This window comes from Pantherophis guttatus, chromosome 4 (assembly GCF_059756535.1).
Source record: "Pantherophis guttatus breed Tessera chromosome 4, ASM5975653v1, whole genome shotgun sequence".
NCBI classification, from domain to species: domain Eukaryota; kingdom Metazoa; phylum Chordata; class Lepidosauria; order Squamata; family Colubridae; genus Pantherophis; species Pantherophis guttatus.
The window spans coordinates 115,732,132-115,748,668 of NC_142066.1; the positions used below are offsets into that span (position 1 = coordinate 115,732,132).

The window sequence follows — 16,537 nt, forward strand, 5'->3', positions numbered from 1 at the left end:
GAGCGTTTTAAAGGTGGTAACCAGCACCTCGAATCGCACCCGGAAGATCACTGGGAGCCAGTGCAACTCGCGCAGGAGGGATGTCACGTGGGCACGAGTTGCGCCCATAACCACCCGCGCGGCCGCATTCTGGACCAGTTGGAGCCTCCGGGTGCTTTTCAAGGGGAGCCCCATGTAGAGAGCATTGCAGTAGTCCAGTCAGGAGGTGACAAGGGCGTGAGTGACTGTGTGCAAGGCGTCGCGATCCAGAAAGGGCTGCAACTGGCGGATCAGGCGAACCTGATAAAAAAAAACCCTGGCCACGGCTGTCATATGTTTTTCTAAAGACAGCCGTGCGTCCAGAACACCCAGATTGCAAGCCCTCTCTGTGGGGGGGTAAAGACTCACCCCCAATAGTCAGCGATGGCACCAGCTAACTATATCGCGACGCCGGGAACCACAGCTACTCAGTCTTGGAGGGGTTGAGTCTGAACCTATTTCTCCCCATCCAGACCCACACGGCCTCCAGGCAGCGAGACATCACATCAAGGGCATCGTTGGGGTGGTCTGGGATGGAGATGTACAGCTGAGTATCATCAGCGTACAGATGGACTCTCACCCCAAAACCACAGATGATCTCACCCAGCGGCTTCACATAAATGTTGAACTGAAGAGGCGAGAGTACCGACCCCTGTGGCACTCCCCATGCAAGGTGCCTCAAAATCGACCTCTGCCCCCCTGTCAACACGAACTGCAAGTGGTCGGAGAGGAAGGAGGAGAACCACCGCAAAACGGTGCCCCCTATTCCTAACCCCCTCAACCGCTGCAGCATGATACCATGGTCGATGGTATCAAAACCCGCTGAGAGATCTAACAGGACCAGGACAGAGGATTAACCCCTGTCCCGAGCCCTCCAGAGATCATCCACCAACGCGACCAATGCTGTTTCAGTGCTGTACCCCTGTCTGAAGCCCAACTGGTACGGGTCCAGATAGATAGCTTCATCCAGGTGCCCAGGCAGTAGTTGTGCCACCACACTCTCAACAATCTTCGATATGGAAGGATCAGTGATATAAGGAAGATATGTTAACTTGGTTAAACAAATAGTATGATTATTATTGTTATTAATATTAATATAGTGGATATTAATGCAATAAATATTATTGTAAACACTTTGATTATTATTTCCTAAAATGATTTGTACCCAGACAACACATTGTTCAGTTGAAATTGGATATTTTGTATGCTATAAAATAAAATAAAAACTTATTGCCATCATCCCCCCCAAAAAATAATAGTTTCCTGCTAATCAAAGCAATGGCCTAATCTCCTAATGGACCTTGTTTGAGAGTATCTCTGATACCTACTTATGAGGCATCTATCTTCATTGTCAAGTGTTATGAAAATCTGGACTGTTGAGGAATAGAGCCCGGCATATAACATAATTCACATTCTGAAATGCTCTGTCATGTTCCTCAGTTCGTGTAACTTTTGTTGGTTTAGTCTTCTGAATAAGATTGGTCAAAAAAGCAACTAAATCCAAAAAATTGGGGATAAACTAGTATTGATACCATATATTATACTCAAATTGCTTTTTAATTATTTAGTTAAACCAGATGGAGGTTGGCTTCCACTTGAGATCTCTGTGGTTTACCCTGTACTCTATGCATTTGATATCCAGATAGGCCCAGGTTATATTTTAACAATTTAACAGTCCTGCCTTTAGTAAATGCTTAAAGACATGATGATGATGTGCCAAGTGATCTTGCCAGAAATCCGTAGAGATGTCTGTATCATCTAAGTAATACAACTGTAAATTCTTTATACCATCGTAGCAGTAGATCTTTAGGCCCCTGAAAAGTTGTTGGACTTTCTGGAGTCAGAACTACATTATAATAATGACAGTGTAAGGGAAGCAATGCTTTACACTTTATGCATCAGTAAGTTTGGGCATGTGAATGTTTCCCGTATGTGGTACATACTAGTACCAGCAATGCATTGCAGAATTCAAATGGAAATGTACTAGCTCTATTATTATCATTCATGCTAATAAATTTTAGCCCTGCAGAAATGTATCCCACACACTGTTATTCTGTAACATGGTAAGAAGACTCTTGGATTGTGTTAAATAATGCATCTGTTGTTAACAGATAATGGCTAACAATACAGTTTATAGAACTTGTTTGTTTCGGCACAGATACCTTCCAGAGCATGACAGATGGAGTGTTCATCTTTGAAGATCCTTCTGTAGATGATAGCAGAAGTTTGCAAGGCTATGATGCTATTGTTGTAGAGCAATGGACAATCTTAGATGTAAGTATATTATTTTGACTTATTTCTAATACCTTGATTCACAACTCAATGAGAAATTAGAAATTTTAAACTAAGTCTGCATTTCTTTAAAAAATAATTGTGTTTTACCTTGCTTACTTCTTTTTCCTAATTAATTTCACACTGCATTAATGCTCTCATCATTGTTGTGATTGTTGATCAGCTTCAATATTTATTTTTTTATTGCACATTCATCATGATTTCTGTTGTAGCCTTTTAAAAACAATTGCCAAAAAAATTCTCAAAAATAATGTTTCTTTCTTACAATAAATCTATGCAGAATAAAATTATTAATGCCATTACATATAGAATTTACTTGAGACTTCTTATATCATTATCTCTTTATATGGCTTATATACTTCATAAAGCAGAGCTCTTTTTTAAAAGAATTGAGAAACTTTATTATTGTCAAGTCTCCTTGTAGCATCTACTTATTCCTCCTTAATTCCAAAATTGTTGTGCAATTCTTGGACAAAATTAAGCCATTTATGTAAATAGGCTTTCAAAAAGAAAAATGATATATAAAAGTTATATTCTGTGATTAATTTTCAAGCAGAAATAAAAAAATAAGTTGAAGAATATTTATACTCAAGCAGTTTGTTCAAGTCAAATTTTTACAGTGCCCTAATCATGGTAAATTAATATTAATAGAAAAAATAAATTCAGCTGCTAATCAAAATACAAAGAGCAAGTAAATACAGCTTTATTTATTACATTTATAGGCTGCCCATCTTGCTGTCAGCTGATTCCAGGCAGCTTTTAGCAAGATAAAAACAACAATGTAAAATATTAAAATACTAAAACAATAAATATTAATAAAGTTAAGATATATGGCTAAAGAAGTAAACAATGAGGTGGAGATAGAATCTTCTCTAAATTCACTAACACCTCCAAATGGAACATCCCCATTGGGATGCCAGGCCAATCAGCAGAACCAGTTTTAAATCCCAGAAGCTCAAGAAGGTAGGGACAGATATAAGCTCAAGGGGTATCCTTTGTTTAATGAGGCAAATTAGCAAATTTAGCTGGAAAAATGCATGAGTTCTGAAGAGCCATAAAGGTCAGTGTTTGGTATGTGTGTGTGTACATATGTACATACATATATAAACATAGTGCACAGATACAAACACATACAAATATATGAATGATTTCCCCCCAAAAAGAGTCTTTCAAGAAAAAAAAATACAATGTTCTAGTCAGGATTTAATTCAATCATGATGATTGTAAACATTATAATAATATAAGAAGTTATCACTTCCAAAGTCTTCATTATCCAAATAAGATCAAGCTATAGTAATAAAGATTCTTTACTGTTTGGGTCAATCCAACTAGATTGACTTCATGGCTATTTTGTTGGTGGTAAGATAACATCTCTTGGCTGCTCTGTTAAAGATTGGGCCAAGTTCTAATCCCTATTCATTTGGATCTGTTGCAAAAATTTTGTTTTCATTATTCAGCCTTTGGCCTAGTTCCTGGCTGGAGCTGAATATCAGAAGAGGGGAGAGTGTTGTTTAATGTTATGTCAATCACCCTGGTTACTTATTAGTTTTAGGTCAGTGTCTTGCTCTAAACTCCAGTCCTATGAACAAGAAAATCACCAGGAATCAAAGAAACAGAGTCTCTCTTGAGTCAAGATCAACTATTTTTCATTAACAATATGGAAGTTGTTTGCATTCTTCTCAATTTTTTAAACACATCCCAGGCTTGAGATTTCTTGGAGTTTCCTATCCAGTGAAGAACTGCTTAGGTTTTGCAGGCATTAATAACTGTTTGCAAGCTTAAGACATGGGGAGGGAGAGTCCAAAATAAAAATGAAATCAGTTTACAGGAACTATACATCAAATAATCTAATCCAGGGTAAAGGCACAGCAGAATTTGGGGGTCAAAAACAAAGTAATAGAAACAGAAACAGAGAAGAAGTACAGGAAACTACTGCAGGGATGTCAAAAGCAGATTAGTGTTGCCTGTAAAGCTGCCAACTGGTGGGAAAACTGGTGTAGATTTCAATGTTGCATGCCTCTGAGCACAGGCATCTCTGTTGTTTAAAATATTGTAGAATTTTATTTGTGCAGTTTTCCTATGCCTAGTTTTCTAGAATGTAGGGACAGATTCTAGGATCAAATCTGGGTTGGTCACTGATATCAGAGGCTTAGTCTTCCGAGCTTTCAGACTCATGCTTGAGTCCATTCTTAGGGAACTACTCTCTAACAGAAGTAAACCTCTCATATTAGTGACAACTCAGATTGGATCCTGCAACATTATCCTGGGATACCTTCATTCAAGAAAGATTCTAGTATTTAGGGGAGGATGGCAAACAGAATCTAGCAGTTTTCTTCATTAATTCCGTTATCTCCAGAACTGCTGCTTGACCCAATCTTACTTGGTCTAGGAGCTGTGGCTCTACTGGTTTCTTTTGATCTTGCTTTAGTAGTTTCTCCTTCACTTCTTCCTCTAAGGCAGGTGGTTAGATCTGGCCAGTGGGGCTGGCCTGGAAATAGCAAAGGACCAGCCCGCAGTGCCTCTGCTACCAATAATGGGGCATGGGGATGTGTATGGGGCCCCCACATCTCGTTCTAGGCCTGGACGGCCTCCTGCAGCATTCTGGCAGCCAAAACGGAATGCCCGGGGGCCCCAGGGGCTGTTTTGGCTGCCAGAGTGCTGCAGGAGACTGTCCTTGACTCAGAAGTTTATAAAAGGGAGGAAAGGTAAAATATTTTATCTTTCAGGCTTGCAGGATTCTAATACTATAGCCTATGTCAATAATTTATAGTTCTAGTCTTCCTATACAGTCAGTTTCTTGAACTGGTCTCTCTCTCATAGGGTGATCAAGTAGATCAAGTATGTATTAAAAAAAAATAAAATCATAGAAATGTATTTTTATGTGAATAAAACCATGTGTGCAGAGTTTTGAAACTCGCCCCTGCTGCTCACCCCAGCCATGCCCCACACACCCTTCCCCCCAGCCCTCCAAGGTCAAACACAACCCTGATGCGGCCCTCAATAAAATCAAGTTTGACACCCCTGCTGTAAGGGTTTGTCAAAAAGAAGATAACATAGGTTAGTGATCTCATATTCCTGTGGCAGTGATCTCATACTCCTGTGGAGCTGTTTTTTTAATATGCCACTTTTCTTCCATATGGAATTTGGAGTGGTAGATTTATTGTAGGTCTCTCATTCAAATATTGGCTAAATGTGGATGAAATCTGCCTTTCGACCATTCCTAATTCAACATTAGCAGCAGACTGAAGGCTTGAATAAATGTTAGTTTCTCTTAACTTTTCCCTTTCTTTGTATATTGATATGGGTATGAAACTCATAGCACATCTTATAATTGTTATCATAAGAGTTATGCAGACCTTAAAATGTTCCTTTCCGAATGGTCAGAGAAATGTAGTTCAAGTTGCATTTTCCTATACATTTTAATTCAACAACATGACCTTCCTTTGAATTTGAATGGGTATTAGCATTGTCGTTTTAACAAAAAACAACAACAACCTTGGCATGCTTAATTTCTACAAATAGAGCAGCTTCTCAAGTGTAAGCAGCAGGAATATGTTCATCATAGTACTCTGTATGTGTGTAAAATGTCAGTATGCAAAAAATGTAAACCTTCCAGCTGCCACAGTATATGATTCTTGCCAGCAGTCAACAGGATGTAAGACAGCTGACTTATTTTACCAACTGTAGAAAAAACTGTGATACATGGCTTTTAATAGCCACATGTGTCCTACTTCCTTATTACTCTAGTTCTATACATGTCAGGTTCTATTAATTCCAATAAGCTTTGTGTGATTTAGCATTAAATCTTTTTTCCTTGTTTCAATTTTGCTTTCATAGATAGATCCCTGTCATAGCTTCATATCCTTTTGTTCCCTACTCTAATTTGTTTCACCCTAAGAGAGAAAGATGTTGCTTTTCCAACAGATTGATGTTTTCTAAGGCCAAGTGTTGGCTGCTTGAATCTTGATAGTAATGATGGTTGTTGCTTCTCTCTAGCTCCTGATAGACTTTTCAATGCCTTTTTATTATTGTTGTTAGAGAAGGTGCTAAATATCATCAGTATTCCAATCAATTTGGGGCACGATGAACTGTAGGAAGGTGATAATTCTTCCTGAAGTGTCTCTGAAAAGCAAGTTTAAAGGGCCTTGTGTTCCCTTGCATCAGGAAAACAGAAATCACATGAATTACTGAAACTCTACTTTGTTGTGAAAGAATATAATAACAGGATCTTGAAAGCCTGACAGCTCTCTCCCTCTCCTACATTGAAAAGAAATAAATTGGTGCAATCATGGATTTTTCCTTGCCCCTTCCTCTGTAGCTGGGTTAAGTTGATGTTTACATAATGGTTTGTGAATTTCTTTCTCAAGGTCATCTCAATACCCAAACAGTTAAGATATAACATGTAACATACTGTCTTCTGTGAGGCACCACAAAATACACCAACCTAAATTTATTCTAACAGCCATTCTCTATTTTGGCCTGTTATGAAGCAAGTGAATTGTGCTATTCTAAAGTTAATTGAAGGTCAAGATAAGGTACAAAGTTTGTTGGATTTCTCTGCAGTTAAAAAAGATCCAGTATCTCTCTCAAAAGTGAACTGGGGCTAAGAGTGGAGTCAGGTTTGACAGATGGCTAAAATCATTGGTTTATCCATCTGTAGGAACCTGATCTGCAAGAAAGATGGGGGCTTTCTACTCCTGCTTTACCACCTGCAACAACTGATATGCTGGTATGGGGTGATGCAGTCCTCAGCATTCTGGCCCTGGGAATTAAGCAAGAAGGCTTTCCAGAAAAGTAGAAGAGATTCTCCCAATCTGCTTTTCTAGAAATGTAATGCCCCACATGGCCTGCTGACACACACAGATCAAAACAGTTCTGAAAGGAAAAACTATGAGACCCCCTGCACAACCTGCACATAAACTTAAAGGAACACCGGGGAGTGATGTTCCTCTAAGCAGGAATAATCTGTTTTTCACCCAACACAAATGTCTCCCTATGACCTGACATAATGTTTGAGGATCTAGCAAAAGAAAATATGATTTCAAACATTTATGATCTTCTGTTCAAGATGTACCCTTATCATGCTGACATTGCCCCTGAAATCTCTAGATGACAGAAGTTAGCAAAGAGAGTATTTCCAGCCATGCTTTTGTGGACAACAGCCTCACATTATTTTTGAATAAGGAACATATAGCTCAGGCTGGATGGCCATACATCTTTCATGAACCAGAACAATAATTGAGATATGATATCTAATGTACCTTATTGATAATATGCTGTTATACTTTAGAGAAATAAAGATTGATTATACACCAAAATTTTGTCATCCATAGACAATTAATAGTAATAGGCAACTATTACCATTACTTTTATTTTTCTCCACAACTACTACCAAAAAAGGGGAAAAAAGGACAGTCCAGGTTTAATACTTGACTATTCAACACAGGATTAGAAGAATTATAGATAGCCACTGCCAACACAGAATACAGCATTCCGGATCAAATAGGCCATAGATCTACATCAGAATAAAATGCTTATTTTCTTCTTTAATTCATATATATATTCAAAACTACAAGGACTAGAGCCTTAGTTTTATGTTACCTTATTTGATGGACTATAAATTTTTCAGTGGAAAATTTCTATGAAAAAGCCTCCATGTTCTGCCTTTCGGCATTGGGTCAGCAAAGTTTATGTCAAACACCTCTTTCACATTAATTCATTTACTGGCCTCAGCTATAAGGATCAGAGAAAGGTTGCACTTGTCATGTACACAGTTAGCAAAGCATCCTCAGTTCACAATGTTAGATGTGTAAATGTATTTGTTAAGTGCATAGGGATTGTGGGCCTGATAAACACAGTTTGATTTCTGTAGCCAGACAGTTGGAGCTCTGAGCAGCAGGAGGGCCAGTGGTGATAAGTGTGAAGTTCAATCTCCTCAAAGGTCCTATTTGCTATTTTCCAGAGTGAACTAGAAAGGAGGAAGGAGAAAATGAGGTATTTGTGGCTTTGGGGGCTCCTCTTTCAACATAGATTAAAAATTGAATTTATTAAACTGTATACATATGTGGTTACTTTGTGTGTACATCTGCACATGGGTCTTCTTACCTTGAAAATCTTCAAAATGCCAAAATCTTCAAAACAATGTGATTTGGCAGCAGTTTCTGTCTGTCACTGGAAGTACTGCAGTTTAAACATAAGGAGCATTTTTCACACCTTTTTTAATAAGATGTTTGGACTAAATAGTTGGTATGAAAGTAAACAACAGTCTGGATAAAAATAACTTTCCATTGTATTTTTCATGCATACATTTTAAAGATTAAAAATAAAACCCTGATAGAAAATGCTGTTAAACTTTGCTAAAATATATATGAGAAAATATAGTAAATATTAGAACACTTTAATATATTCCAAAACAAAATATTATAAAAAAGTTTACAATCATTTCTACACAGGTTAATTCAGAGATATATTTACTCAACTTTCTTTGTAGCATTTAACCCAGAGGTGTTAAAAATATATATCAATTTGCCCGCAAGTAGAAAAATAATATTATATTTATTTTGGGCAATCTGTGTCTATTGTGAAAGCATGCTACAGCTATGGGGTATCTATCATGTGAGCTATTTTTTTAGCTGATAACATAGCTTATAGAAGAAGAAGTAAACATCTTTTCAGGCAGAAACTTTCTCACAAAAAAGGGATGTAGTGGCAAGGAAGAACAAAGAACTGATAGTGGCATCCATAGGAACAAGTCAAAATAGACAAGATAGTATTCACAATGTCATGCTTGTGTACATGAATGCAATATTGATGCACATAGAAAAGGGAAAGGACTTTTATTACAAGGTCATGTTTGTCATGTTATTTCTTTTGAGCTATCCTTCCCCTGACGCTACTAGTTAATATACTTGAAGAAAGAGGTTGAGGGAAGATGGAAAAGAAAAGGATTGTTTATGACCCAAAATGCATTCTAGGCATTTCGTATTGGCTGCTGAAGATTTGTTGGTTCTGGAGGAGATAATAAGATTCTTGAAATGGACCATAACAGGTTCAAAAACCATAAAAGAAGGAATATGAGTCATGAGAGGCATGTCATCCTGAAGTGCCCTCCCACCTCTTCCCCCCCATACCCTCCCCCCAATCCCATCCCACCGGAACTCAGCAGTATTTGGGACTCTTCCCCATATGTCTATCATGCACTACAGTTATCTTCTGAAACTCTCTGGACTTCATGTTCTGGAAGGAGGACAGACCATGTGCCTCCGGACCATGCAGTGGTGATCCAAATGCAGCCATCATTTTGTCCTGCCTGTTTGTGGCAGTTTGTTCCTAGACCATGCATCAGTGACCCTAATGTAGCCACTATCTTATGTGCAGAACAAAATGCACAGCCATTTTTGCAATTCTGCAGCTGTGCAAAACAAAAAATCATCCTAGGGCTCCAGAAGGCCTCCGAGCTATTCAAAAGGTAAGAGGAAAGGAATGTTTGGTCTGGTGGAGTGGGAATCAGGCTTAAGGTCTGGTGGGAGTTGGAAAAGGCATGTTGGGTCCCAAAGCATGGGAAGTGGAGCGTGGGGTGTTTTGGAGGTAGGAGAGTCTTTGGGAGAGCCAAGGCAGGCAGGCCTGGCCCTGTACTAGGCCTCTCCCACTCCACTTAACGATCTGCACATTTGTTTATGTTTCATTGGGGAGAGCAGGAGTAGAGTTATTAGATGAAACATTTCACCTAATGACTGCTATAACATGTAATTGCAATGGGCAGGCACCATTGCAGTCATATCTTGGACTACCTGTATGATAATGAAGTTTAGCAATATTACTTTAGAAGTGATGCATTCAGCAAAGGGCACTGTTCCAGCTACCTGTACATTGTGGCTTTTGCTTATTTGTGTTTTCCAAGAAGTTTTTGACAGGCAGCAATCAAGGCTGCTTATTCATATATACTTCAACATATAAAAGATTAAACTGGATTGATGACCATATATATCATCTCAGATTCTAAAGTTATTTCAATTCTACAGCTGCCAATTTTGATCCAGAGATTTGTGGAAAAATTGCTTTTCAGATGCACTTTCTCTAGTCTTATACAAATATGGATTGTATTATTTTGTTTATTACTGGTTTTATTTTAAAGCCTGCATTATTGAAGAAAAACAGGGAAATTGCTAATACATGTTGCTTTTCTTTAAACTGACTTGGCCTAGATATTCTCTCCCCCCCCACCCATCCTCAAATTACATAGCTTTTTAGATATTCCTAATGAGCCAGACTATTGCTGAGAATTGGAAAAAAATTAATAAACACCAAAATCATGAGTAAGATTGAATTCTTTTTATCTGCTTCAAAAGTAGAAAAATGGCCAGCTCAACATTCTCTAGTTTTTTTGACACTCAAGGTGTGATCAGAGATTATTTACCAACTGCAAGAGAAATTGTGCTCCCTTTCACACATAAAAGAAAATGTCTTTCAGTATGACTTGTAGATCCGTTTACACTCTTTCCACCTTTGTACATATGCTTTCTTTTAAAAAAATATTGAGATTTTAACTGACCTCTTTTCAGGTTTAAAAATGGCTACTATTATATATTTCCTTATATATGGTGTTAGAAATGTTAAGGTTTTTATTACATCTAAAGTTATGTATAAAATTACATGCATGTGCTTTCTTTTTCATGCCCTCTAAGTATTACTTTTAAGAAAGAACTGGTTGGACTTAAGTGTAAGAGAAATGGAACCAAAATGGGGCCAGTGAAAAACAAATTATATGTATGAGAGTGTAAAAAATACTTATTATGATTTTAAAAACAATAACACAATAATACAGGACAATAAAAACAGACGCTATGGCCAGATGCATCTTTCCATGATGCATCTAGCCATGCACAAAATACTTTTTAAAATTTTTTATTGTTTCACCCTTTTTTAGAAGGGAAGGGAAGATTAAAGGTTTTATTTTTTTTTTCTTGTTCATTTTTATAATCCAGATTTGTGTGTGTGTGTGTGTGTATTAGTATTGGGCTTTTTATTTCTTTTTATCATATAGTTTTTTTTTTGTTGGAAGGGACCTTGGATGTCTTCTAGTCCAACCCCCTGCTTAGTCTGGAAACCCTATACCACTTCAGACAAATAGTTATACAACATCTTCTTAAAAACTTCCAGTGTTGGATCATTCACAACTTCTGGAGGCAGGTTGTTCCACTGATTGTTCTAAGAGTCAGGAATGTTCTCCTTAATTCTAAGTTGCTTCTCTCCTTGATTAGTTTCCATCCATTGCTTCTTGTCCTATCCTCAGCTGCTTTGGAGAATAGCTTGACTCCCTCGTCTTTCTGGCAGCCCCTGAGATATTGGAACACTGCTATCATATCTCCCCTAGTCCTTCTTTTCATGAAACTAGGCATATCCAATTCCTGCAACCGTTCTTCATATGTTTTAGCCTCCAGTCCCCTAATCATCTTTGTTGCTCTTCTCTGAACTCTTTCTAGAGTCTCAACAACTATTTTACATCGTGGTGACCAAAACTGAATGCAGTATTCTAAGTGTGGCCTTACCAAGGGATTATAAAGTGGTATTAACACTTCATGTGAACTTGATTCCATCCCTTTGTTTATGCAGCCTAGAACTGTGTTGGCTTTTTTTGGCAGCTGCTGCACACTGCTGGCTCATATTTAAATAATTGTCCGTTAGGATTCCAAGATATCTGTCAGGTGTGCTTCCTTTAAAGTCCAGGATTGACGATTGTCCATCGTCAATCATCCAATCCAAAGGTCTTCCAGAGGTCAGGTGGAAGCACGTCTGGCATCGTCATCAATCAGGAACGCGATGACGGTTGACCCAATAGCCACTTCAGAGATTAGGTTTCGTTTCTTCAAAAATCCTCTAGCACGCTTCCCCCCCCCCACGCTCTCTAACTCTCCCCTCCCGTTTCTTATGGCAGCCAAAGCAGTAAAGGCGGAGGCTGACATTCGGCCCCTCCGGAGAAAAGACGTTAGTTCTAAACAGGGAAAAGAAAGGGAAGAAAAAGAAAAAATTGCAATACAGACATTAAGGTTTATCAGGATATTTGGTATGAAACAACTGTACTTTCTTTGGTGCCCGGACATCACGTTTATTCACCCACTCAGCTTGAGACAAAAGAAAATGTTTCCAGGCCACCAGATATTGCATTTTACCGTGGTGCTTCATAGAGTCTAAAATTTCTTTGACTTCAAAATGTTGTTCCCCTTCTATCAGTATGGGGACCGGAGGGGAATCTTGGTCCGGTCATAAAAGGGATGAGTGTTCTGGTTTCAACAAGCTAACATGAAACACAGGGTGGATTCGTCTCAAAGTTTTTGGCAACTCCAATTCAACTGTTACTGGATTAATAAATCTAGTGATCAGGAAAGGACCCACATACTTGGGTCCAAGCTTTTTTGATTTCTGTGAAGTCTGTAAGTATTTGGTGGAAAGATAAACCCTGACACCCACTTTATACACATGTGCCTGGGACCGTTTTTTATTGGGTTTTATGCGCTCGGTGTGCATCACCTAGAACTTTTCGAGTTACTGCCCAAGTGCTCTGTAGCTATTCAGTCCACTCAATCAAAGATGGGTTTTGTGGGTTGTCTTGTGGTAGCTCAGGGATCGGTACAAATTCCTGACCAGATGCTACCTTAAACGGAGTGAACCCGGTGCTGCTATGTATGGAGTTATTGTATGCCACCTCCGCAAATGGCAATAGGTCCACCCAGTTGTCTTGCTGGTAATATACATAACATCACAGGTACTGTTCTAACACAGCATTGGTTCTTTCACAAGCCCCATTAGTCTGGGGGTGGTGGGCGGAGCTTAGCCCCTGGGCGGAGCCTATCAACCTTAAAAACTCCTTCCAAAAGTTGGAAGTAAATTGTACACCCCTGTCCGAAATTAAACGTTTTGGAGCTCCATGTAATCGGTAAACATGACGAATAAACAGTTTTGCAAGAGTTTTAGCTGAAGGGATTTTAGAGCAGGGGATGAAGTGCACTTGTTTGGAAAGCAAATCTGTTACTGCCCAAATGACTGTGCACCCTTCACTCTCTGGTAGGTCAACAATAAAATCCATGGATATCTTCTTCCAAGGGGCATCCGCCTTGCCACACTCTGCAGTAAACCGGATGGCTTCCCCGGAGGTCTCTTAGCTGAGGCACACACCGGACAACTAGCCACATATGCCTCTATGTCCTTTTTGAGTGCAGGTCACCAGAATTGTCTTTTAACAAGATGTAGAATTTTAACAAATCCAAAGTGTCCCGCTGCCTTGGCATCATGAGCATACTGTAATACTGTTACTCTTAAACTGTCAGGAACATACAATTTTGCCCCAATCCAAGCTAGACCATCACGGAGTGTACATTCATTTGAATGGGTTTTAAACCATTCGTCAGTTTTCAGGGCTTCTTGTAGTTTCTGAAGTAGGTCGCCCGAAAGGCTGGATTGGCCCTCGCCTGCGCTCTGGTAATCATTGGCGCTGCTAGTTGTGTCGAAGGGATGATGGGTCGATCCACTTCTTTCTTGGTACTGTTGTATTGAGGCAATCTGGAGAGTGCATCCGCCATGAAGTTCTTTCCACCAGGAAGGTAGTGTAGAGTGAAATTGAAGCGATTGAAGTGCTGGGCTCAACGAGCTTGCTTTGGTGACAGTTTACACGGTGTTTTCAATGCCTCCAGATTTTTATGATCAGTCCAAACTTCAAAAGGATGCTTTGCTCCTTCCAGAAATTGTCTCCATGTTAACAATGCCCATCGCACCGCAAAAGCCTCTTTTTCCCATATGGCCCATCTCCTTTCGGTTTCTGACAATTTTCAGGACGTGTAAACACAGGGTTGTAATTCCCCTTCTGCGTTCTTTTGCAGAAGTACTGCTCCCACAGCCACGTCGCTCGCGTCAGCCTGTACTACAAAAGGCTCTTCCATGTCTGGATGTTTGAGAACTGGTTCAGCAGCAAACAACCGTTTCAACTTTTCGAAAGCGGCTTGACAGTCCATGGTCCATTCAAGGGGCCATGAGGGCCATGGTTTTACTTCACCTTTAGTTTTCAGAAGAATTGTTATTGGGAGCGCGATTTTGGCAAACGAGGGGATAAACTGTCTATAAAAGTTAGCAAATCCCAGGAAACTCTGTAGTTGTTTGCGGGTGCGTGGCGCAGCCCATTCCAATACTGCCTGAAACTTTCCAGGGTCCATCTCTATTCCCTCATGCGATATGCGATATCCAAGATAGTCAATTTTGCTTAGGTGGAACTCACACTTAGAAAGTTTGGCATATAGTTCAGCAGCCCTGAGTTTTTTCAGGACAGTTCGTATCAATTTCACATGGTTGTTCCTGGTCGTCAGAGTAGATAAGAATATCATCCAAGTAGACCAGCACCCCCTTATACAGGTGCTCATGCAACACTTCATTAATCAATTGCATAAACACAGCAGAGGTTCCCTGTAAACCAAATGGGAGCACTCTAAACTGGAAACATCCCAGTGGGCAATTAAATGCTGTTTTCCATTCATCCCCCTCTTTAATTCTCACTCGGTAGTATGCCTCTCGTAAATCAAGTTTGGTGAAGACTTTTCCCTTTCCTAAGTGTGCTAACATATCTTTCATGAGCGGCAGGGGGTAAATGTTTTCCACGCAAATAGCGTTGAGATTTCTGTAATCAACTACCAGGCGAAAGGAGCCATCTTTCTTTTCCCGGAACAATACCGGCAGCGCCACCCTGGGTCTGGCTGGTTGGATGAATCCCTGTTCTAGGTTTTTATGAATGAAGTTCCGCAATTCCCCTAATTCTTGAGGGGTCATGGGGTAGATTTTCGGCTTAGGGAGCTTCACACCTGGGAGTATTTCAATGGTACAGTCCGTAGCTCTATGGGGAGGCAGTACATCCGAGGCCTTTTCACTAAAAACTTCATTGGAGATCCCAATACTCTTTTGGAATCTTCTCCTCCCCCTCGATGTGGCCTACTGCCACTTCCGCCCGGTCGGTTCCTATACCGTCCTCCAAGGGGGGGTTCCCTCTCTAGTCTCGGTTTTCCGGTGCGAATATGCAAGACCCCCCGTCTTCCAATTAACCTGTGGGTTCCATCTACGGAGCCAAGACAGTCCAAGTATGAGGGGTTGTTCCATTGTGGCCAGGGGCCACAATAAATCTGAGACTCTCTACGTGATCCCCAAACTGCATTTCAATGGGTTTGGTCACAAAGCTGGCTGGGCCCCCTCCTGCAATCGATCCGTCCAACTGACAGAACGCAATGGGCCTTTTTAACGTTTTTAGTCTCAGGCCCACCTTTTCCACCACCTTCGGGCTGATTATGCACCTGGTGCACCCAGAGTCTAATAGGCTAACATCTGCGCCTGTGTCCCTGTGGATGGCACCCTTATTTCTACGGGGATGAACATGGGGTCCTCTGTGTGACTCACCAGATCATCGGAGTCGGAGTCCGTCCCGCTATCGTCGTTGGTGGTCGGAGTTCCCAGCTCACCTGGTTTCGGGAAGTGAACTCAACAACTTCTCCTTTCAGGGCAGTGCCGCGGGTTTTGTTTTGTCGTCCTTCTTTGGTCCCAAGCCGGTAGCCTTTGGCACTGGTTTGGAGAAACATTCGGCAGCCCGATGTCCTTCCTTTCCACATTTGAAGCAGGTGAAGGGCTTCGATTTGGGTTTGAATTCCGCTCTCCCCTCAGCCATCTTTGGTGCTCCTTTACGGTGAAAGGAGGATGATGGGTCTCCTGCACGTCCCCCTCGGAGTCGGCTTCGGGCCAGCTCGATCTCCACATCCTCAGCTACTATATACCAACTCTGCAAGTCTTCGGGGACCACCCGGCCTCTACAGTCCTTGTATATCTCTTCATTCAGCCCATCCTTGAAGCTCTCCAGTAGAGCCACTTCTGACCACCCTGTCATGTAGGGTGCCAGCTCGCAAAATTCTTGGGTATATTCTGCCACTGATCTCCGGCCCTGCTGGATGCCCTTCATTCTGAGTCTCGCCTTCCGTTCAGCTAGGTGGTCTTCAAACTGCCTCCTAAGAGCCCCCATGAACTGGTTGTACTTTCTCAGCAAGGGTGAGTTATTATTGTGGAGGACCACCATCTAGTCAGCTGCTGCTCCCTCTTAAGACGTTCGTGACGTATCTCACTCGAGCGGCATCTGATAAGTAGTCCTCCCCCCAGTCCTGCATGTGGTTCCACACTTGGGTCAAAAAAAACCCTAAGGTCTTCAGAT

General features: G+C 40.6%; 1 protein-coding gene across 2 annotated transcripts in view; it reads left to right on the forward strand.

Moving 5' to 3' along the window:
- Positions 1–16,537, forward strand: part of RFTN1 (raftlin, lipid raft linker 1) — a 156,063-nt gene that overhangs the window by 125,622 nt on the left and 13,904 nt on the right. For both annotated transcript variants that reach the window (XM_087892593.1, XM_034402668.3), the window contains one exon: positions 2,177–2,292. In XM_087892593.1, the coding sequence (XP_087748719.1) occupies positions 2,177–2,292 (116 nt within the window). The remainder of the gene's footprint in view (positions 1–2,176; positions 2,293–16,537) is intronic.